Below are 22,054 nucleotides of genomic sequence, written 5' to 3'. Positions count from 1 at the left end.
CTATAAATAAATAGCAGTTGTTTATTATATGCTTAAAATATTAAAAATATCGATATTCTAAAAATAATCAAACATTAATCAATTAATATCTGATAATTATATGTTTATTGATTCGTAAAGCATTCATATTACCTTCGTTCAAATTGTGAAATAATAAACGCCATCTACTCTATGTTGCTAGAATCATAAAATATAATCAAAATTATTTCTATTTAAGATGATTAAATACCTCTCACCTTAAAAAATATATATTTTATGTATGGGACGAAGTGGTCCATTTAAATTTGTTGCTTTTATCTTAAAATATTAAACAAATGAAGCGATAAGAAACCTACCGGAAGTCGCCATTTTTACTATTAAATCTTGAAGTACAGAGAACTCTTTCACTTCCTTAAAACGTCTCTTTGCTGTCGCATCAAAGCCACGTGAGACAAACATGGATAAACCAGTGGTTTTGGCTCGTGTAATTAAGGTCCTAGGCCGAACAGGTTCACAAGGACAATGTACGCAAGTAAAGGTTGAATTTCTGGGTGAACAAAACCGACAAATCATCCGAAATGTAAAAGGACCGGTACGAGAAGGCGATCTCCTAACCTTGCTGGAGTCGGAACGTGAAGCAAGAAGGCTTCGATAGAAGGATTTTATCCTCAACGCATTGAAATCATCAAAACTGTCTGGATTCTGGCAATGCAATTCATTCCATTAACTAAACTGGAGAACCGTACAACTGTTCCGATACCACGAGCACGTTCAAAACATCCATGTAAATGACGATGTCTGCGACTTGTGTAATAAATACCGACTAATACCTAACAAAATATTTATTTTTTATTTTATCCTATTTTCGTCATTTTTTGTCCATTAAATACTGTAATTTACAATAACTAGGGTGTTTAATAACATGTTGTTTCATAATATGTTTAACTTCTTAACTTCATTACATAGCGTGATATTTACAATGATTTAATGCTAAGTTTTTTATAAAATGAGTATAATCTTTCATATACCTTTGTGTGAAAGAAGTACACAGTCTGCACTTTGTTTATACTTTAAAATGTGAATTATGTTTGTTCATAGTATAAAATACAAATAACTTGAACTTTAAAGAAATTGTTATATCCTTCTACGTTTTGGTGGAGGTGTATCGCGTGGACTTGAAGATGCTTTGGACGAGTTATCCATACTCTGCCTAGTTGGTCGTTTCGGACCCCTCTTTAAGCTTTCTCGACCCGAATCAGAATCCTTACGTTCCTTTTTTCCATTTGATGCTAAGAAAGGAAGTTATTAAATATTACAGATATTTAAGACTTCTATAAATATTACTGTACCTGCTTCTTCAAGATCATCTTTTCCTTTTGATCTTCCTTTAGAAGATTTATAATCTTTCCTAACATCTTTAATGTCTCTAAGTTTATCTTTTTTCATTTCCATATCCTTCACATACTTTTTAAATTCTTCTTTTTTTTTATCAATATCTTTGCTTCCTTTAAGATCACGAAGAACAATATCCTTTTTCATAAGATCTTTAACATCTTTCTCTTTTTTAATCTCTTTATATTTGTCTCTTTGCTCTTTTAATTTTACTTCTGGTTCCTCTCTCTTTCTAGATTTAAGTGGTCCCAAAAAGTCTTGTTCTGGTAAAGAAAAGTCTGTTTCTTGACTAGGAAATGGTAAATCTTCCATATCATCCTAAAATGATTTAAAAGCATTTTCAAGTTTATGTTAAATAATTATAGTACGTTTTTCAAAATAGTAATAAGTACCAGAGCCATCAAATCATACATTGATTCTAAATGTTCCCAAATAGATTTTAGTGATACATCCTTATGAATAGCAGCACGAAATTTTTCCCATATACAGATCATGTGGAAATATTTATTTATTCCTTAAAAAATAAACATTTATTAAAATCTTGCTAGTGTTACATATATTATATAAAGTTATAACTATTATTTTAATGTTTGATCGATGTAAACATAACCTGTGCATTTCATGTTAAATCTCACCAACAGGTTTATGTCCATTCATAGCAAAGAACAATTGAATTTCATTTTCGACATTCCATTCTATTTCATCGGCAGAAGTTTCTGTTTGTTTTTCTTTAACTGCCATTATTAATATTATTTATAAAATCCTTTCATATAATATCTGAAATTAACTTTCTCGCGCTCACATCCTTAGAACGGTTAACGTCATTCTAATCTACGCAGTCACGCAGTATTGCCAAATGTAACAATATTCAGACGGCTTTGATGAATTCTGTATAACTGCTTGTTTATCTGTAAACAAAAGAGAAGTCGAATGTAATTGTATTAGTTTAAAAATTATAGAAATTATTATTTACTGAAATAAAAAATATTATTGGCAAAGAAAATTGAAATAATTTATAACACCAGGTATGTATACAAAGATGCATCTGCCTATTTTTTTTTAGATAAAAGTTAAATTAAATATTTGAATTAATTTATAAAGTGACAACGAAAAATATATAAAAAACTTAAATTTTATATGTATATAAATTTTAGATAATAGTCGTGATTATATTGATACAAAATGCATGAAAGCATAGATGATATATGTAAAGCAATTGATGAAAACTTACTGCGTAACCTAGAGCTAATGGAAGAAAAAGTTAAGACTAATGTTCAAATGGAAAATATATTACGCGATGGTTACATTGAATTAGCTAAAGCTAAGTATATACGTGGCAAAGAAAGTATAAGTATATTACAAGTTCCTGCTGATGATGAAAAGGTAGCCACATTATTCGAATTAGAAACAAAATTAACTGAAGAAACTGGCAAGATAATTCCAAATTTTGACATAAGCTTGAAAAAAACAGACAAAGAAGGAGATGACATTCAAGATCCCATAAAGTGGTTTGGTGTGCTGGTCCCTCAAAGCTTACGAATTGCTCAAAAACGTTTTCAAGAATCTCTGTATCTTGCTGTAAGAGCAGCAAATTTACAAGCTGAAATTACTTCTGTATTAGATAAATTACAATCCTTGTACTTTTTAAAGCATGCTTATTGTCCAAAATCTGTGAATAAAAGTTAAAAATTAGTATGTTTTACTTATTTAACCTGTTTAACCTTAGTGTACAGTGTATATTTTCTGTTATAAAATTCTGAATAAATTGTATATTATATTTATTAAAAAAAAATCTTACTGAATAACCAATACAAATTTAGTTTCCCTTTTATTCTTGTACAGATGTCCTGACATTGGTCAGTTATAGTTATTTAGTAAGAAGCAAAATGATTGTTGGCCTGCCTGAAAATAGCTCTAATTTAAGATAAATTCCCGCCAGTTCTTTTTTGTGGCACAGCAAAGTAATAGCAACAAGTGTTATTTGTCATTTGTAACACTTTATAATTTACATTTTTCTTTTACTACCTTAATTTTCACTATTCCTTAACAAAATGGTAAGATAATAGACATTTAAGTGTCTAAAATTATGAATTTCTTTAAAGTGTTATACATGTGCTTTGTAATAAAAGTTCTTTTAGTTCAATGTTTTGTAAAGCCTATAATATGTTACATAAATGTATTATTAAATTTTATATTCTATTTTTTAAATAATATAGGATTCTAGTTCTCCGGTACGTTCTGAAAGACATGCAGAAGCAATGACATCTCCTGCACCAGAAATAGATGAACCATTTGAAGATGAAGCTGATTTACTTGATGCTGATAATGATGTTCCTCAAGAAGAGGAGGAAGGAGAAGAGCTATTTGGAGATAACATGGAAGAGTAAAATCTCTTGTGTATTTAATTATGATTATAAAGAAGTTGAATATATTTAATAATAATCTTATTTTAATATTTTAGTGATTATCGTCCTATGCCAGCATTAGATAGATATGATCCAGATGCTGCAGATGATGAAGAGTACTCAGAATTGTCTCAAGGAGAACGTGTAGCTGCTGAAGCTGTTATGCGTAAAAGAGATAGAGCAGCTGGCATTATCAGAGATGACAGATATTTACTTTATGGTACATATTATTTTAAGAACATGTTTAATATATTTCAAAAGAATGTAATATAATATAGATGTTTATATATTTAAGATGAAAGTGATGACGAAGATGTACATGCACGTAAACGACGTATGGCTGAAAAAGCAGCAACAGGTGAAATTGATGATGCAGAAGCAAGTATCTCTTTTGGCTTTTTATTTTGTACTATATCCTCTCTTGTTGTATTATATATTAGTGCTTACTACTTTATTTTAGATGATTGAGTCTATTGAGAACTTAGAAGATACTAAAGGTCATTCAGTTAAAGAGTGGGTATCCATGTTAGGACCGCGAACGGAAATTTCGAATCGTTTTAAAAGTTTTTTACGTACACATACCAATTCTAAGGGACAATATATGTATAAAGAACGAATTCGTCATATGTGTGAGAGTAATCAGGTACTGCCTTTTTGCTATCAATTAGTAATAATAATATTTAGATTTAAAACATATATTCTATTTTTTATTAATAGTCTAGTTTTGTTGTGGAGTTTCCTATTCTTGCCAGTAAAGAACACGTGTTAGCTTATTTTTTACCAGAAGCCCCATTTCAAATGTTGGAAATATTTGATGAAGTAGCAAAGGAACTAGTACTAACTATTTTTCCAAGTTATGAAAGAGTTACAAGCGAAATTCATGTTAGGATATCAGAATTGCCTTTAATAGAAGAAATTCGAACATTTAGGTAAAAGACAAAAGTATATTATTAAAAGTGTATTAAAAAAGATAATGATATAATTTACTATATCTGTAGGAAACTTCATTTAAATCAGTTAGTACGTACTTTAGGAGTTGTAACTGCAACTACAGGAGTATTGCCACAATTATCTGTTGTAAAATACGATTGTACAAAGTGTGAATATGTACTTGGTCCTTTTGTACAAAATCAAAATACCGAAGTTAAGCCAGGATCCTGTCCTCAATGTCAAAGTGTTGGGCCTTTTATGGTAAGCTTAAATATTGAAATCGTTTTATTTATGAATAAAATGTGCATCTTACAAATACGTTAATATTAATTACAGATTAATATGGAACAAACGATATATAGAAATTATCAAAAAGTTACCATCCAGGAATCGCCGGGTAAAATTCCTGCAGGAAGAATACCTAGAAGTAAAGAATGTATTCTTTTGTCAGATCTGTGTGATCGTTGTAAGCCTGGAGATGAAGTAGACGTTACAGCCGTTTATACAAATAGTTATGATGGTTCTTTAAATACGGAACAAGTAAAAATCATATTAATAATACGATTTATTAACAAACTTTATACCAATTAATCATATTGTTTTCATATATTAGGGATTCCCAGTATTTGCAACAGTTCTTCTAGCTAATCATCTACAAGTGAAAGACTCAAAAGAAATTGTAGAATCTTTGACTGAGGAGGACATTGCTAGCATTATTGGTTTAAGTAGAGATCATCGAATTGCCGATCGTATTGTTGCAAGTATTGCGCCTTCAATTTATGGACATGAATATACAAAAAGAGCTTTGGCATTATCAATATTTGGCGGAGAATCAAAGAATCCCGGTATTTTCTTTGTTTAATATTGTTTTTATTACATATTTTGTTTATAAATATAATTTAACAAAAATATTACAATTAAATATATAGGAGAGAAACATAAAGTAAGAGGCGATATCAATGTGTTACTTTGTGGGGACCCAGGAACTGCTAAATCACAATTTTTGAAATATGTAGAAAAAATTGCACCGAGAGCAGTATTTACCACTGGCCAAGGAGCCTCAGCTGTTGGGTTGACTGCTTTTGTGAGAAAGTCACCAGCAACTCGAGAGTGGACTTTAGAAGCTGGTGCATTAGTACTCGCAGATCATGGAGTTTGTCTGATTGATGAATTCGATAAGGTAAAAATATCTTCTTATTAAACGTTTATAACGAAATACAAACATTACTGTACTTTCAGATGAATGATCAAGATAGAACATCTATCCATGAAGCTATGGAACAACAAAGTATATCCATTTCAAAAGCAGGAATTGTTACATCACTTCATGCTAGGTGCTCGATAATAGCTGCATCTAATCCTATTGGAGGGAGATACGATGCGAGTATGACATTTTCAGAAAACGTAAGAAAATCTTTCCAAGTGAAAACTTAGATATTGACATAGTAAATAGAGATTACAATAAACAACATTCATTTATTTCCTTATTTAGGTAGATTTATCAGAACCTATTTTGTCTCGTTTTGATATCCTGTGTGTTGTAAAAGACGAAATAGATCCTATGCAAGATAGGCATTTAGCTAAGTTTGTTGTAAACTCTCACATTAGACATCATCCAACAAATGCAGGAAAAGTAATATCTACAGAAGAGAATACGAATGATATATCTATTCCACAAGACCTTTTAAAAAAATATATAGTTTACGCAAGACAAAATGTTCATCCCAAATTAACAAATATGGATCAAGATAAAGTAGCAAAATTGTACAGCCAGTTAAGGCAAGAAAGTTTGGTGAGTTAGAAATATACAGATTATAAATATTTTTAATTGCAGAGTTATTTGATTTAATTAATTTGTAGGCCACTGGAAGTTTACCAATTACTGTGCGACACATAGAATGTATTATACGTATGGCCGAAGCAAGTGCTAAAATGCATCTACGTGACCATGTTCAAGAAAGTGATGTTAATCTTGCCATTAGAATGATGCTTGATAGCTTTGTTGAGACTCAAAAATATTCAGTAATGAAAAGTATGCGCCAGGTAAGTATTTTAATTAGAATAATTACATACATGATGATTGAAACTATAGTTATAAATATTTTCCTTTTTTAGACATTCCAGAAATATTTATCATATCAAAAAGATCACAGTGAACTTTTATATTACATACTCAGACAGATTACATTAGACACTTTAGCATTTCAAAAAGCTTTACATGGAGGTCGTATTACAAGTATAGAAATCTCAGAAAAAGATCTATTGGATCGAGTATGTATAATATACTTTAATCCATTATAAATGTACGAAATCAATTTTACTATATCATCTTTTCTTTTTAGGCTAAACAAATCGATATATACAATCTCCAGCCATTTTATGAAAATGATATTTTCAGAACAAATAACTTTGTTTATGACTCAAAGAGGAAAGTAATAATACAAACACTTCCTGAAAGTATTGATGACTAATGAAACAACACATTATATCAAAGATAAAATGAATTAAGTTACAACTTTATTTACATCATGATATACAGACATAATTTTTACAGTAAATTATACATTGACGTAATAGTGTAATAAAAATTAATATTTTATTATTTTTAATATCTATATTTAATATTTTCAATTTTGTAATAAATACTTGCGTTATAAAAAAATTCTTAAAAAATTCTTATTTCTTCAGTTGTGCCTAAATATACTAACAGGTTATTGGTATTATAAGTAACAAAATTGTATTACAACGCGCATCATATAAATTATTATTTAAAATGTATTTTATATTTAAGTACTTCAGTTACTTCAATTTTATACAAAAAATATCGTACATATATTTATAGTATATCAGTAAATTAGTTCATAAATATTTAAAAAATTGATGTGTACTATATTATAAGGTTTTTGTATCTTATCTAAAATTATTCAAAGAGAATATGTTTGTGAAAATATAAAACTGTTATTTTACAGAATAAACAAAAAATATATTTGTATAGTTAAAACATTGTATTACTTATATATGTAGCATAAATATTATTTCTTTTTAGAATGATTACTACTACTACTGCTGTTACTACTACTACTACTACCAGTGCTACTGCTCGAGACACTATCACTAGAGTCTGATTCACTATCTGATGATGAACTATTACTGCTGCTATCATTACTGCTACTAGAACTACTACTGTCAGCACTAGAATTTGTATCACTGGAACTGCTAGATTCTTTTTTCATTTTTTTCTGTAAGCGGCTCTTCTTTACGTCTTTCTTTTGCTCTTCACTGTAAAAATTTGTAATTATACACATTAACATTTTCAAAATATTATTAATCATTCATTATGAATTTACCCATTAGATTCTTCCTGCTTTTTTAAAGCCTTTTTCAACTGAGAAGTGCGTGAAGATCTGTGTAAATATTTTCTTTTGCCCTTACATTCATAACTCCAATGACCCATTTCTAGACATTTCTGACATCGCATACCCTGTGGATATGGATTACTAAAAAGAATATGTAAGATCAAAACTCGAAAATCAGTTATAGATACATGTTATAATATAATTATTATGTTTTGTTTACAGTTTTGTGAAGAATAGATTATAAGTTATTAAAATGTTTAATGTAAAAAGCTTGTATAAAACATACTCAAATTTTATACTCACTTTTTTTTTAACACTTTCAAACCGTTTGAACTCATGTTATACTTATATTCATACTTTAAAATTTGTCTTCAATAAATGACTTATATTTGAAAATAAACAAATTTTACATTAAGTTTATTTACATGGAATAAGAAGGTTATTTTACTGGGTAAGCTTCCAACACGCCATAACACAAAACGCAATTGCATTTGAAGATATACGGTAGGTTATTCAAAATATGTTTCAACGGAAACCACCAATGAAGAGTCATATATATGTCACTACAAAGCAAAAAAAAAAAATACGAATCTCTTCAAAGTACATTAAATAAATCGTTATTTATAATTGTAACAATTTAATAATTGTTAAAAAATCATGACTTCTTCGGATTGTAAAAAACATTATTTACGTTTAAGCGAATATAAAAATAAGAATGTAGAACTGAAAGTTATGAAAAATATTTTAAATACAAAAGATAGCATACTTCAACACAAAAAAAGAATGCTAAAGGAAAAATATGAGGAATTGGTAAAATTTTAACAGATTAGAGCTATAGATTGTATATCCTTTGATGTTTAAAAGATATATTTTACTTTATTACATATATAAACATGTTCTCTGTTCTTTAGGATAATGTAAATTATAATGTTTGGGATACAGAAGATAAGTTTTGTAATGAAATGTGGAATTTTTCTTTAGAACATAATTTTGCATTTTTTAATCAATATCCTGATATTATGGAAAGTGATAAAAATCATAAATGTAAATATAGCAGTATACTTAATGAAAATGTAAAAGAAACTGATATACAAAAGGAAACCATACTTGCAAAACTAAAATATGAAATTGATGTTATAAATAATGAAATAACATTTATTTGCAATAAAAATACTGAGCAGGATATAGAGAAATGTAAATTTACTTTGAATAATTTAAAATTATTTACAGAAGAAATATTAGAAGTTCTAAGGTATTATATAAATGTTATTATTTATATTATCTTTTATTAAGATAATCATTCTTCATGTATATTTGTTTTAGATTAATAAACACTTCAGAAAATTTACTGAATATATCCAACATATCTGCACACAAAGTGCCAAATAAATGTATGAATAAAGAATTTATAAGTGCAAAAAAATTATTCAAAAAGTCTACTTTTCATACTGGTATATTTGTTGGAAAAAAAATGACAACTATTTCAAATACAGTAATTGAAAGGTCTAAAGTAGGATACAATAATAATAATAATAATAACAATAATAACAATAATAACAATGTATGTTTTGTTCTTAAAATTATTTTAACAGTATAAAGATTGTATTCTCTATTGTATTTCAAATTGCAGGGTTCCAAAGATAATAGTATTGTAAGATTTGGCAAATTCATTATGAAAAAACAAAGTGTTATTTCTTTAAAACATCAAAAATCCTAGGATAATTAAAAATACAATCATACTGCATATATGTATTTATAAAGGTAATTCATTTTTTTATGTTTCGTAAATTCATTTTAACAATGAATATAATTAAAAATGAAATAAGAAATTCCAAAAATATTTGTAGTATATTCATATATGTATTTAGAAATATACAGCATCCCATATAGTCATATACACTGAATTATATTAATATTATAATTTCGAAATTATATATTACGTAATATCGCTTGATAGACTGTTGAACAAGATTATAATTTGAGAACAGTAATCAATTTTTAATTTTCCTATAAATTTAATCATCTTTCAATCATATCATAATATGTCACTTATGTATTTTAAAACTGTTGAACAGTTTATCACAACAATTGTAATTGTAGCATTCCCTTTTGGCAACTTTGTATATATTCTCAAATGTAATACTTCGAAATGTATGAAATATACGTACATTAGTGAAACAAAATGATATCTCAATTATAACATTTTGTACATATTTTTAGTAGAAAGAATAAATGTTGTATGGTTAATAAATTATACACATGGCTATCATTATATTACTTCAAATAAGAAAATAGAAAATACAAGCACAATCATCTTGGCATGATCTTTATAAATTGACACTGATTATTTCGATTTGAAACGACCTGAGAGCATTTAACTGCATAAAATTTTCATTATCAATTTCATGTACAAAATTTATTATACAATGAAGAAAAACATGTAGCATGAATTCAAGAGAAATCTTACTTGTGTAACGTTATTATCGGTCTTTATTATTTAATAGACAATTTGTAAATATTTGAAAGACAAGTTTAATATAATTACACAATATTCTTATACCTGGAACATAATTAGTATAGAAAAATTGTAGACACATGATAAATTATACATTTACATATATTGGTGAATGATTATAAAATATATTTTTTCTTAATTGTAATTGAAAATTTGTTAAGTTCCACGTTTTGTTGTCAATATTGTAAAATTAATCATTTCATATCTTTACATAATAAATATTATCTAGAAATTGAAACAGAATTCCTGAACATCAGTGTAATTTGTCTATGCATGCATATATTTGTTAATGCTTATCATTGTTTTTTAATCTGTAACAGATACAAGGAATAGTGCTTCTAGTGTATGCAAATAACATTAATTAAATGATTAATATGTTTGATAACTTATAATGTATCAATATAATGTTTTGAAGTAATTACTGTAAGTAAAGTTGTGCTAAATATTATATATATGTATATATATTGCACAGCCATTGCATAATAAAAAATTTATAAACGAAATCTTTAGTATTATGTTATTTTCTAAATAGAAAGGATGGGATATCAATATTTCATTAGGGTGTCCACGTGCAAGAATGTATAATATGTTTAAAAAATCAATATGTCCTTGGCTATAAATAAAATCTAATCAACTAGTACAATCATGAATTCCTTATAAAACGTGTATACAGATACACATTTATAAATATGTACATGATTAAAAATAATATGATTGACACAGAGACATTCAAAGCTATTATATTATTACTGATACTAATACTTTTTATATGTGCACAATTAATATAAGAACTTTACTGTCAATAAAATATATCCTTTTTGTTACACTAGAAGCTACCATTCATGGAACTTAACAAAAATTAATCTTATACAATACTAAAACTAGATAATATTATATTTATGTTTGGCAGCTCTTTATCTGATGAGAGCACACTAGTGATTCAATTAAAGATTTTAATTGCTCTACTTGTTACAATTATAATTTATTAAATCATTAAAACCAAGTACTATTAAATGTTTAACTGTTTTGTAAAAGTACACAATTAAATATATCTTATAACCGTTACAGAATATTGCAACTAATTTAACAGATGCAAAAGTAGAAATTAAGATTAATAAAAAATAGGACTATTATCATATATGATTTCCTCATGATACATGATTTTATAATTAAATTTGTTTATATTTAGTCTTAGAAATAAAAAAATAATACACCATTCATTATAGTTTGTTAAATTATATACATAACTAGATTTTGTATTTTGGAAGAGCAATTTTTTTTTAATTACTTATAACTGAAGCTCTTTCTACAACTGATAACCTGATATAACATAAAGTAACTAATTATACACAAGCTTTATACTATAATATAGCTTATTATTATTGTAATTTTGTCACCAAAAGATTTTCTTTATATAGCAACAAACAGTAATAACTAAAATATAAAGGTATGGATGCCGATTCTTAATTTTATACTTTCTCTAATTGATAATGTTATCTCACTCTTTTGTAACTAAGACAATTGTTAAAATAATAATTATGTACCTAAGAATAGTATTTTCAGGTAACTGTGTGTATTAAACCTGTAAACTTAATAAGTTTGTTATGGCATATCTAAATGCTAGATATTAATTTTTGAAATTATAATTAGAATACATATCATAATGTAAAATAGTAACAAAGCACATTAGATGCAAATTAAAATATATTACATTACATTATATATTACTAAAAAATATACATAAAAAAATGTTGATGGGTAAAGTATTATAAACTATGTGTATGTATATGTATATATGTATACCATATTAATAAAATTTCAGTATAATTTATGTCTTTACTGTATCTAAAATATCTTATTATAATTCCACTCTCTTGTAGTTCTACTATTTGCTGTGCATATTTTCAACTCAGCACCAATTTCATAATATATCTATACATATGTTTCTTTCCTCATGTTGAAAATGTATCGCAGATATATGATTATTCATTATTCAATTTATGAGAATATAAATATATGCACATTTTCATACATTATATTGATAATATTCATATATTTTATATTGATGTGAGATCATTACAGTGAGAATTTAAGTTAATAAATATTTGTATCAAATATTATTTATTTCTGTATCACTCTCATTAAGAATCGACATCTAAGTCAATACAAGAGATAACTTTCTAATTTTGTTACATGGATCGATAAGGTCCTTGCATTTTTAAAAACTGAATTACTAAAGAAGGACCACCCGCAACAATTTCTGGTGGTATTTGAGAAAGTGGACAATTTTCAATTGACATAATACTGAGATTTGTGCATAGAGCTAATTCAAATGGTAAATTGTGTAAGTTTGCATTATCATTTACATAAAGTGAATCTAAATTTTCTAATGTACCAATTTCCTCTGGTAAGTAGTTCAGGTTATTTTCCCCTACACTCAAATAAGTTAAATTTGTTAAATGACCAATTGCTCTAGGTAAAGAAGTTACCTGATTTGATTGCAAAATTAATTTTTGCAAATCTCTTAGGAAACCAATTTCATTAGGTAAAGACTCAATTTTATTCTCTTCAAGATCCAAAACTCTAAGTTTACGTAAATTTGCTATACTGGCAGGAATACGTTTTAATAAGTTATTTGAAAGTATTAAAATTTCTAGACTTTGAAGGCATTGAATATCATCTGGAATTTTTGTAAGTTGATTTGTACCCAAATTTAACTCAACCATATTGACCCATGTACCAATGTCTAAAGGTAAAGCAGTTAACTGATTCTCTTTCATGTTTAATTTTGTCAGGTTCTTTGCTCTAGAGAAAATACCATATGGTATTTTATCTATTTTGTTATGTTCAAGATTAATAGAATAAACATTTGTAAACTGGGCTGGTCCCCCTGATGGATATGCAGTGAAAGCATTTCTGGATAATGTAATTGTTGTTAAGTCAGAGAGGCTTGCAAGCAGTCCATCCGGTAATTGAGACACTTGATTTCCTTCAACGCTAAATTCATCCATCAGTTTACAGTTTGCTAGTGATTTTGGAATATTAGTTAATCTATTATATCTAAGTCCTAATCTTGTTAATGAAACTAGATTTCCAATTGTATCTGGAATATCCAGAAGCTCGTTGTGTTGCAAGTCAAGTGTAGACAATTGGATACAGTTTCCAATTTCTTCAGGTAAATGCTCTAAATGATTATGGGATACATCAAATGTTATTAAGTTAACTAACTTGCCAATACCAGCAGGAAGTTCCTTGATTTTATTTTCTCTCAAACTCAACATTGTTAAATTTGTCAAATTTCGTATGTTGTCACTTACGTATCTTACTCGATTGAAGCGTAAAAATAATGTAGTAAGACTTGTTAATTTATAAACAACATCAGGTATTTCACTCAGCTTATTGTGCCTTAGGTCAAGAACCCTTAAAGACTTTAGATTTTCTAATGTATTTGGCAAACTGGTCAGAGAATTTTCACTCAATGCCAATGTTTCTAAATTTGCGAGGCAACCAATTTCTGGCGGTAATGTTACGAGTTTGTTACCGTAAAGATAAAACTCGACCAAGTGCGTCAAGTCTCGCACGGTACTAGGTAAATTAGTGATACTGGATTTACTTAAATCCAGCCGTTTTACACATTCTTCTCTACATCTTGTAAATTCTTTGGACACATCTAGATCAGCTTGTATCGGTTTGCCTTTTTTCGTGGTTGGTTTCGGTTTATTTGATTCGGGATGTTTGACAGTTACTGTTTTTTTCGTATCGGGACCAGCTATAGACGCAGAGGATAATTTTTTTTCCTTTGTATGCTCTTTATTGTCCCGTAGGACGTCCACGTCTTCAGGCATGTCACCGGCTGTACAGGTGGTTAAACCACAGCCTTCCAGATACTCAGGAATATCTTGTTCCTTCATGTAAAAAGTCGGAAGATTGTCTTCGAGGTCCTCACGGTCCCTCTTTACCTCAGACAAACACACTGTTGAAATGTTACCCACACCTGTCCAGTATTTGTTCGACTTTTTCATAACCTAACCACTATCGTAATTACGATTCTTTTCTGTGTATCTTCTTGTATTTCTACAACATTATACACTGTGCAAGATTTTATACTTTATACGTATTGACATATCGATGTCATCCGCTGTAAGTAGCGCAAACGCGAAACGGCTGACAGAGGGACGACTGAACGAACACGAATGTTCAGTACTGTTCCAAAAATCAACTAAATATTACCTTTTGATATTTGTATGTTATGAAATTTAGGATTTTATTCTGAAATGCATGTTTATTATACCTAAATATAATAAAAAAGGAATATTTAATTGAACAATAATGATGGAAAATAAAAAACGTTTAACATTTTTTGCTGCAGATGTTGACCAATATAAAACTGCGTTAAATATATTATGATGTAATTCCGAACACTCAATTTCAAAATTCTAATTCAAATGGAAAGTAATGAATACAAGTGTGATATTTGTACATACCTATTGAAAAGCTATTGAAAATAATGTTTGATTTAAAAGTATTAGAAAAAGTAAAATTAGATCCGTCTATAAAAATAGGCGAAATCAATTTATCATACATATTTCGAATTTTACCAGAATTCGGAAATCCATCCATTATTTTATATAAAGAGGTAAGCAACAAGATTATTTAAGAATTATTTGTTCTATCAAATGTTTATTCATTGTTTTAGCGTCCTTTCGAATCTCAAAGTAATTATTTATCATTTACGGAGCATGATCAAACAAGTGGTAAGTTTTTTTATAAAAAAACAAATAAAACTATTTGTTTACATTACACAAATTATTGTAATAAATATTTCAGTTTTTGAAGTTACTGGATCACCTCTCAAATATTCTTTTAATGAAGGACATGATGTTCAAGACAGTATTATTCTAATAAAACAAAATTGGTATAAAAAGGAAGAACAGTATTTACCATTGAGTAGAACAGAAGCATGGTAAAGCTATATCAATTACACTATTTAGTATAATAAATACCATTAATAATTATGCGATTTTGTTTTAGTAATGCATTAAATGAATGTATTGAATTTATCAAAGATACTTCATCTCCAATATTTGCACTTTGCAATGGTACAGACAATAAAAACAGCAGAGTATTAGGTACGATGATTGAAGGGAACTGGTTTATTAGAATTGAAATTTGTTCAACTGGTATTGAAAGTCTTAATGTTATTAAGGATTCTTCTTCTAAAATTTTTCAACAACATTTAGAACTTTCACACGCATGCGAACGTGATGTAAGTATCTTACTTTTTTTGGTAATGATAGATATGTTATGTATATATCTTATCAATATTATTTCAATACATAGGTAACTATATCTGTATTTAGCATTTTTGACTTGTTTGGGATAAAAGGAGAAATGATTAATTGGGATGAAAATGTAAAAAGCAACTTTGAAGGGAGTTTAAGCATCGAAGTAAATACTTGTAGTTTGTCTTTATATATACCTTTAAAGGAAACAAAGAATAACTTGGTAAGAATATTTCTTTACAGCTATGAGGCTACTCATAATTTATTCTTCTATGTATGTTTTGTACTTTGTTTAGGTTGCTCAAGTTGTTACTGGTTCAGATAATAGCCTTTTGAAAGAATTATGGCAACAATTATTGTTGTTAAATGAATATTTGAATATAATAGGACAATATAAAAAGAACACAAATGATTATAATAATCAAGTTCTTTTAAAATTCCCAGAAAATTTTATGAGTCCATGTACAAAGGTTGTATAAAATTATATTTTTTTGTATTTATATAAATATTAAACTATTTATAAGAACATTTGAACAATTACTTAAAACAGGAACATGACATAATAATGAAAAATTTAAGTCTTTTATTGAATAAAGATTACAGTTTTCGAAATACTGATACCATTGATTTGCATAAAGTGAACTTTGCAAATGAAGATAATTTTGAAAATAATATAAAAATTCAACAGTACATACAGAACCTTCCCTACAGATATAATTTAGATTTTACTGATTTTTTATGGGAATTGGTCATAAGTAAGTACAGTTTACAGTCAAAATGTAAGTACAGTTTATAGTCAAAATGTAAGTACATTTGTAAAATAATTTATACTTTCAGTGAATTCAAATTATATTGAAATGACAAAATGTATTCATTCAGTATTTAAGGAAATTATAGTAAATGGCACTTTAGTGCAGGTATTACAATAGTTCAAGAAAAAATTTTTATAATTTTATATGAAGTATTGGAAAAGATGGTTTTAATGGATTTTAGGTAAATTCTTCAAATTCAACAAGAATTGCCAAAATTATTGCTAATCATCCTCAACAAAAAACAATTTCACATTTATTATCAGGCAGTTTACCATTAGAATATATCATAGATATGGGTTTTGAAAAATTGTATAAAGACTATACACACATTTTGATACATTCAAGATTTAAAGAACTATATGATATACAACAAAAATTTAAAACTCTAGCATGCGATGAGTTTACAGTTGATACTTATAGGTAAATACGTGTAACGAAGTATATATTTTTTTTTCTTTCAATGTTTATTTATATACTTTTTTCATTTAATATTTTCAGAGAAAAATTAATAATATTGGCACAAGTCCATGTATGTTTGGAGTTTATGTTACTTATACAGAATAATTTAGAATGTCCAAATGATGATATTCAAACTTTATTTTCTTGTGCTTTTAAACAATATGTTTGTGGAAAATCACCTGTACAGAGCTGTCATGAATTATATAAGAATGTAATTTATACTTTAACTGCTCCATTACCTGTTTCAGTACTTAATAATTTGAATAACGAGTAAGTATAGTATTGTTGAAAGTAAACTTCATGTAATTACCATTTTACATTACTCTTAGAATACCTACCGTACGAAGAGTTTCACTATCATCTGAATCGCAATTATCTAAATTAAAAACTACTACATATTACAGTCAGTTACCTATATTTCCAACGAATGTATGGAATCCTGCAGGTAAAAACCTTTAATCTTTAAAACCTTTAACAATTAATTTTAATGTAGAATTTATGGATACATAACATGAAAATTTTATAGATGATTCAAATGTAATGGACGGAGCATACCATGTCACCACAGCTATGTGCTTCTCCAATAAGTTTAAATAAAAAATACTGGAGAAATTCAGAACTGCCATTAAGTTTATTTATTTGGGTACTAAAAATAAGTTACACACGTTGCGAGGTAATTACACGTTTAATCCATAATTAATAAAATAAGAATTATAAAAGCATTTGTCAAATACATTAAATGTATTCAGTATATAAATATAACTAGATTTACGAGTGTTTGTACTCTCAGTCATTAATAATGTACACTCCAATTCGCTATTAAACATTACTTTCGCGGACCTAAACCTTGTTCAATATATATAATAATATGAATTATATTTTCAATTCAAACTACGTTTCAATGTACAAATATATATGCAGAGTATGTTATACTTGTTAAAATATATGGTCAAACATTTTATGAACATTATAGCCAGGATTAGAAAGATATATATACTGTTAAATACAAAGAAAATCTTGAACACGGTACACAATGCTATTTTATAGAAATAGACCGTTTTTTTTAAAAACCCATTTAACATACTTTGGTTGTTTTTCTGAGTATCAACACAGTTAATGATAAAAGTTATATCAACTCTAAGCCATCAATTAAATTATGGCATTGCATGCAATAAGTACATAATATAAACAATATTAATACTGAGATGTTTCTACATCGTCTACTCCAGAGACACTAGCTTGCTCAAGTACTTCGAGAAGTTTCTGCATTTCCATAGAATCCGATGAACTATCGAGTGTTCTTTCAAGTGCTCGAACATATGACATACATGTACGTCCTTCGTGATCTAAATTTTGTGGGTTTGCTTTATGCTGCAATATCACATTAAGATACCGGTATATTATTCTGCAATACTATAATTGTATAAATGTTGATACACACCCATATCAGAAGTTGAGCCATAGCTAAGTTTCCTGTGGCACAAGCCAAATGCAAAGGTGTCCTTAAATCTTCCATACTGACAGGCATATTAATATCTTCGTAACTGCATCTGGCTAAGCATAGCGTAAACGCTCTCATATCGCCCCTATATTATATTTCGTATAAAAGTTATCCAACTATGATGATCGGTTATAGTTTTTTTATTTTGAAGATATTTACCGGCAAACTGAATCGATAAGCAATTTTCCTAAAGAAATATTTGGATTAATTGGTGGTAAAAAAACTTTGTCTTCGTATTTCCATCTGATCCACTGTTCCTTTTCTTCTCTAGGAGAATCTGAATTTGGCTTTTGTTTCCCGTTTAAACAATATTCCCAAACACTATTTGCTATATCATTACCAAGGGCTAACATTACACTTAATTGACCTGCGCTAAAATTAATATTACGGTTATTTTAAATGTTTATTACTGGAAAATAGAAAATATTACGAAGAAGTTATCGCACTTACGACCAATCATCCAAGTCTAATGACCTAACTTTTGATATGTGTGAACCCAAGTTTCTGTGTATTCCTGAGCATTCGATACACATTAATACACCCAAATTTAAACTAGCCCAATCTGGATCTAAAATATAAATAATTATTAGAAACTAAATTAAAAAACAGTTTCAGTAAATGTATAGATTATTTACTAGGTGCTCCACAGTCTACGCATGCATCATTTCCTGACACTTTATTCTTTATACAATGCATTTTGAAAGCATCAGTTTCATTTTTTTTATCACCATCGCTATTTTGTAAACTTGACAATATTTGTTGTTCTATGGCAGAAATCCAACTATCTCTATCTTCGGCATTATTCGCTTCAAAATGCCATGTTTTATTTTCTAACGAAATGATAGAAAATTCGAAACTATCCTCTGCAAAATGAAGAGCAGTTAAAATGAAGTTAATCGAATATAGTTTAATAGAGTTAAATATTTATTATGTACCTTGAGCATTAGATGATTTGGAACCTTTCGGCGTTTTTCCAGGCACTTTTACAGTTACGTATTGTAATAATATTTCTTTACCATTAGCGTCATTCATATAATCCTGAATAATAAATAACAAAATTCACTTTATATATAATTAACATATTTAGTTTACTATATTATAAAATTATTTAATTACGCGACAATTACATGTAAGCTGGAATGATAAGTTAAACGACCATCTTCCAGTAGAGTAACATATTTTTTTTTCCATTCTTTTAGAGATTTACTACTACGTTTAAATAAATATCCCTGTTTTACGGGTATTTCTCTACCGACGCCCATTTCACCCATATTGTATTTTTCTTTCTTTGATGGAGTAAATATATTAGATTTTCTCCTAAATTTTCTGTAATACGAAAATATAATAAATACAATTTTATTTTTTAGCGAAAAAATTATATATTTTACAGAAGTTGCACCTGATAGTAGTTGGAGTTAAAATTGAAGATCTAAAATCACCATGTTGATTTTGTACATTATGAAAATTATCACTTATTGTCCCAGAATCATTTTGAGTAGAACTATTATGAAGAGATCGAGAATCTTCATCCTTATCAGGGATCTGTAGAAAAAACAGTTGGTTACGTAAACATTCTAGCCGAATGTATTAGTAGGAATCAATACCCACATTTAGTTTTGATGAATTTGTTGCTTCCATTTCTTTGGTCAGAAGCTGTGCATTTTTGGCAACCATTGAAACAGGATACTTTGTTTCATTATCTATTGCTTGTTGTCCATTGCATCGATAATGTTTTGCAGATATATGCTGTATAATTTTTTGACACACTGTAATATTCAGAATACTCTCAGAATAATCATCAAAGTCACTGAAGCATAATAGTAATGATGTAAGGAAAAAACTATTATAAGTTCATCTATTATGAAGCTGAATTTATTGCATTACAAACTCTACTTTATTACAAAATGAAAATAAAAACATATATAATGCTAGAAATTTTTATAACATTTACCATCTTGGAATACTCTTTCAACATTTAAACCATAAATAGCACATGTTTCATAATAAGGACACCTCAGATCACATGCCAATTTCCTTGGTCTAACATCTTTTATAACACGAGGATTAGAATCATTAATTGAATCTAAATGAAATAAAATAAATATAAATTAATATTAAAATTCATAGATTTAAGAGAAATGTGTATGTCTTACCTTGAACTCCTACAAGTATTTTTGGTACTTCTGACATATTTCGAAATGAACACATTCTGTTGTAGAAACTGCAAACTACTGAGAAACTTTCCTCACTTTCTAAACTAAACACAAGTAATAAAGCATCTATCCAAGCAGTAAACTAAAATAAATAATACTTATGTTACTTGTTGTAATCTAAATACATATAAATAATACCATATGCTTATTAAACATATATATCATATAAATTCATACATATGTATACAATAATTTATAATATTGATTTCTATATACTTGTAATTCTGGTACTCCACCCTCATCTCTAATTAACAAGAGATAACTTTGATCATTGATAAAAACTTCCTTTTTAAAACGGCCACCTTCTGGAGATTCTTCATGCATGAATGAACCAGTTAAATATCTATGTACTAAAGCAGATTTTCCTGAATCAGATGAACCAATGATTCCTAAATGTAACTCTGGAACATTTCTAGCCAATGTCCATTCATGGCTATTAACAAAAGAATCTATAATACAAAATGTTATCCTTTATATACAAAATCAATATTTTCAATACTTGTTCAAGTAATGGAAGATGATATAAATAAAATCAGTTACTATAATGTGTTTAGCAACTTCAATGGTACTATTAAATGTTATACCTTCAATTGCAACAACATGTTCACGAATTTGTTTTGCAATGTGTGTATCAGATATAAGATCTATTAGATCATAAATAGCATAAATTGATGGATGGACACTTTCGAAACGTTGTATTTCTTGTCTGATTGCAAGAGAATGATCTTGCCCACTTTGCTCAGTTGTCATTTTCTTAAAATTGCTTTAAATTACTTTTCAAAATCAAATCACAGATACAGTCTTGTACTGCATTGTGCTGCAGCAGTCAACGATTAAAATATTTCCACATGATTCCGAGGACTTAAACTTATCTGTTACGTATCATGTATTATATGTCAAATTCGAATATTTATAAACATTATTAAATGAATCAGGCAGGTTACTTGACACTACCGCATAAAGCAACTCCGCCTTTCTAAAAACACTGAAATTGGTATCTACTGTCAAATTATTAACGTCAAACTGTTAGAACTGATATTTAATAATTAATTCTATAATGATAGAAGCCTTGTAAAAAAGAGATACGTCGTTGAAATGCTTCCTTTTACGTAAAACTTCTACGAAACTTTATTACGTTTATGGTTTTATAGATCTGTCGACGAAAAAGTGCATAAACGATTACCAACCAATGAAAAATTGCATACTGTTG

General features: G+C 27.9%; 9 protein-coding genes across 9 annotated transcripts; 5 read left to right on the top strand and 4 right to left on the bottom strand.

The window, feature by feature from the left end:
* Nucleotides 1–372: 372 nt before the first annotated feature.
* LOC114876746 (40S ribosomal protein S28) lies at nucleotides 373–818 on the top strand. Its single transcript, XM_029188537.2, has one exon. The coding sequence runs from the start codon at nucleotides 437–439 to the stop codon at nucleotides 632–634; it is 198 nt and encodes a 65-aa protein (XP_029044370.1). The 5' UTR covers nucleotides 373–436; the 3' UTR covers nucleotides 635–818.
* Nucleotides 819–904: 86 nt separating this feature from the next.
* LOC114876741 (MRG/MORF4L-binding protein) lies at nucleotides 905–2,117 on the bottom strand. Its single transcript, XM_029188532.2, has 4 exons — nucleotides 2,007–2,117; nucleotides 1,764–1,885; nucleotides 1,329–1,689; nucleotides 905–1,268 (listed from the first exon to the last, which is right to left on the bottom strand). The coding sequence occupies exons 1-4, from the start codon at nucleotides 2,110–2,112 to the stop codon at nucleotides 1,114–1,116; spliced, it is 744 nt and encodes a 247-aa protein (XP_029044365.1). The 5' UTR covers nucleotides 2,113–2,117; the 3' UTR covers nucleotides 905–1,113.
* Nucleotides 2,118–2,272: 155 nt separating this feature from the next.
* LOC114876744 (coiled-coil domain-containing protein 115-like) lies at nucleotides 2,273–3,063 on the top strand. The gene is made up of 2 exons (XM_029188535.1): nucleotides 2,273–2,396; nucleotides 2,526–3,063. Exon 2 carries the CDS (start codon nucleotides 2,554–2,556, stop codon nucleotides 3,055–3,057), a length of 504 nt encoding a protein of 167 aa, XP_029044368.1. The 5' UTR covers nucleotides 2,273–2,396; nucleotides 2,526–2,553; the 3' UTR covers nucleotides 3,058–3,063.
* Nucleotides 3,064–3,216: 153 nt separating this feature from the next.
* On the top strand, nucleotides 3,217–7,290 carry LOC114876737 (DNA replication licensing factor Mcm2). The gene is made up of 15 exons (XM_029188527.2): nucleotides 3,217–3,425; nucleotides 3,588–3,754; nucleotides 3,833–3,996; nucleotides 4,072–4,154; nucleotides 4,237–4,419; nucleotides 4,494–4,705; nucleotides 4,775–4,967; nucleotides 5,043–5,246; nucleotides 5,320–5,551; nucleotides 5,636–5,886; nucleotides 5,946–6,110; nucleotides 6,199–6,498; nucleotides 6,567–6,749; nucleotides 6,822–6,977; nucleotides 7,049–7,290. Exons 1-15 carry the CDS (start codon nucleotides 3,423–3,425, stop codon nucleotides 7,175–7,177), a joined length of 2,625 nt encoding a protein of 874 aa, XP_029044360.2. The 5' UTR covers nucleotides 3,217–3,422; the 3' UTR covers nucleotides 7,178–7,290.
* LOC114876745 (zinc finger CCHC domain-containing protein 10-like) lies at nucleotides 7,202–8,537 on the bottom strand. Its single transcript, XM_029188536.2, has 3 exons — nucleotides 8,366–8,537; nucleotides 8,054–8,203; nucleotides 7,202–7,985 (listed from the first exon to the last, which is right to left on the bottom strand). Exons 1-3 carry the CDS (start codon nucleotides 8,398–8,400, stop codon nucleotides 7,739–7,741), a joined length of 432 nt encoding a protein of 143 aa, XP_029044369.2. The 5' UTR covers nucleotides 8,401–8,537; the 3' UTR covers nucleotides 7,202–7,738.
* Nucleotides 8,538–8,683: 146 nt separating this feature from the next.
* LOC114876733 (AN1-type zinc finger and UBX domain-containing protein DDB_G0268260-like) lies at nucleotides 8,684–9,847 on the top strand. The gene is made up of 4 exons (XM_029188523.2): nucleotides 8,684–8,872; nucleotides 8,974–9,314; nucleotides 9,386–9,623; nucleotides 9,693–9,847. The coding sequence occupies exons 1-4, from the start codon at nucleotides 8,720–8,722 to the stop codon at nucleotides 9,777–9,779; spliced, it is 819 nt and encodes a 272-aa protein (XP_029044356.2). The 5' UTR covers nucleotides 8,684–8,719; the 3' UTR covers nucleotides 9,780–9,847.
* Nucleotides 9,848–9,870: 23 nt separating this feature from the next.
* On the bottom strand, nucleotides 9,871–14,763 carry LOC114876720 (leucine-rich repeat protein soc-2 homolog). The gene has a single exon (XM_029188496.2). The coding sequence runs from the start codon at nucleotides 14,597–14,599 to the stop codon at nucleotides 12,767–12,769; it is 1,833 nt and encodes a 610-aa protein (XP_029044329.1). The 5' UTR covers nucleotides 14,600–14,763; the 3' UTR covers nucleotides 9,871–12,766.
* Nucleotides 14,764–14,892: 129 nt separating this feature from the next.
* On the top strand, nucleotides 14,893–17,907 carry LOC114876721. Its single transcript, XM_029188497.2, has 12 exons — nucleotides 14,893–15,213; nucleotides 15,274–15,331; nucleotides 15,405–15,540; nucleotides 15,609–15,843; nucleotides 15,918–16,082; nucleotides 16,156–16,329; nucleotides 16,410–16,614; nucleotides 16,697–16,776; nucleotides 16,853–17,091; nucleotides 17,170–17,400; nucleotides 17,460–17,575; nucleotides 17,657–17,907. Exons 1-12 carry the CDS (start codon nucleotides 15,085–15,087, stop codon nucleotides 17,725–17,727), a joined length of 1,839 nt encoding a protein of 612 aa, XP_029044330.2. The 5' UTR covers nucleotides 14,893–15,084; the 3' UTR covers nucleotides 17,728–17,907.
* Nucleotides 17,797–21,968, bottom strand: LOC114876719 (centaurin-gamma-1A). Its single transcript, XM_029188495.2, has 13 exons — nucleotides 21,429–21,968; nucleotides 21,061–21,293; nucleotides 20,785–20,926; nucleotides 20,583–20,714; nucleotides 20,240–20,397; nucleotides 20,031–20,173; nucleotides 19,759–19,957; nucleotides 19,567–19,669; nucleotides 19,267–19,494; nucleotides 19,082–19,199; nucleotides 18,791–19,003; nucleotides 18,572–18,716; nucleotides 17,797–18,501 (listed from the first exon to the last, which is right to left on the bottom strand). The coding sequence occupies exons 1-13, from the start codon at nucleotides 21,592–21,594 to the stop codon at nucleotides 18,325–18,327; spliced, it is 2,157 nt and encodes a 718-aa protein (XP_029044328.1). The 5' UTR covers nucleotides 21,595–21,968; the 3' UTR covers nucleotides 17,797–18,324.
* Nucleotides 21,969–22,054: the final 86 nt, after the last annotated feature.

The sequence above is a fragment of the Osmia bicornis genome, chromosome 3, assembly GCF_907164935.1.
Source record: "Osmia bicornis bicornis chromosome 3, iOsmBic2.1, whole genome shotgun sequence".
Classification (NCBI taxonomy): domain Eukaryota; kingdom Metazoa; phylum Arthropoda; class Insecta; order Hymenoptera; family Megachilidae; genus Osmia; species Osmia bicornis.
This window is presented reverse-complemented; position numbering and strand designations above follow the sequence as displayed.

Coding starts and splice junctions, on each gene's coding strand:
- LOC114876745 (XM_029188536.2), bottom strand. CDS start 8,400: ATGAGTTCAAACGGTTTGAAAGTGTTAAAAAAAAA. Junction 8,204..8,365: donor TTGAAAGTGTTAAAAAAAAA/GTGAGTATAAAA, acceptor TATTCTTTTTAG/TAATCCATATCCACAGGGTA. Junction 7,986..8,053: donor AAGCAGGAAGAATCTAATGG/GTAAATTCATAA, acceptor AAATTTTTACAG/TGAAGAGCAAAAGAAAGACG.
- LOC114876733 (XM_029188523.2), top strand. CDS start 8,720: ATGACTTCTTCGGATTGTAAAAAACATTATTTACGTTTAAGCGAATAT. Junction 9,315..9,385: donor GAAATATTAGAAGTTCTAAG/GTATTATATAAA, acceptor TATTTGTTTTAG/ATTAATAAACACTTCAGAAA. Junction 9,624..9,692: donor ATAATAACAATAATAACAAT/GTATGTTTTGTT, acceptor TTCAAATTGCAG/GGTTCCAAAGATAATAGTAT.
- LOC114876721 (XM_029188497.2), top strand. CDS start 15,085: ATGTTTGATTTAAAAGTATTAGAAAAAGTAAAATTAGATCCGTCTATA. Junction 15,541..15,608: donor TTGAGTAGAACAGAAGCATG/GTAAAGCTATAT, acceptor ATTTTGTTTTAG/TAATGCATTAAATGAATGTA. Junction 16,083..16,155: donor AGGAAACAAAGAATAACTTG/GTAAGAATATTT, acceptor TACTTTGTTTAG/GTTGCTCAAGTTGTTACTGG.
- LOC114876744 (XM_029188535.1), top strand. CDS start 2,554: ATGCATGAAAGCATAGATGATATATGTAAAGCAATTGATGAAAACTTA.
- LOC114876746 (XM_029188537.2), top strand. CDS start 437: ATGGATAAACCAGTGGTTTTGGCTCGTGTAATTAAGGTCCTAGGCCGA.
- LOC114876719 (XM_029188495.2), bottom strand. CDS start 21,594: ATGACAACTGAGCAAAGTGGGCAAGATCATTCTCTTGCAATCAGACAA. Junction 20,927..21,060: donor GTGGAGTACCAGAATTACAA/GTATATAGAAAT, acceptor TATTTATTTTAG/TTTACTGCTTGGATAGATGC. Junction 19,004..19,081: donor TTAGACTTGGATGATTGGTC/GTAAGTGCGATA, acceptor TATTAATTTTAG/CGCAGGTCAATTAAGTGTAA.
- LOC114876720 (XM_029188496.2), bottom strand. CDS start 14,599: ATGAAAAAGTCGAACAAATACTGGACAGGTGTGGGTAACATTTCAACA.
- LOC114876741 (XM_029188532.2), bottom strand. CDS start 2,112: ATGGCAGTTAAAGAAAAACAAACAGAAACTTCTGCCGATGAAATAGAA. Junction 1,886..2,006: donor GAATGGACATAAACCTGTTG/GTGAGATTTAAC, acceptor TTATTTTTTAAG/GAATAAATAAATATTTCCAC. Junction 1,269..1,328: donor AGATGATCTTGAAGAAGCAG/GTACAGTAATAT, acceptor TTCCTTTCTTAG/CATCAAATGGAAAAAAGGAA.
- LOC114876737 (XM_029188527.2), top strand. Junction 3,997..4,071: donor TGACAGATATTTACTTTATG/GTACATATTATT, acceptor TATATATTTAAG/ATGAAAGTGATGACGAAGAT. Junction 4,706..4,774: donor GAAGAAATTCGAACATTTAG/GTAAAAGACAAA, acceptor CTATATCTGTAG/GAAACTTCATTTAAATCAGT.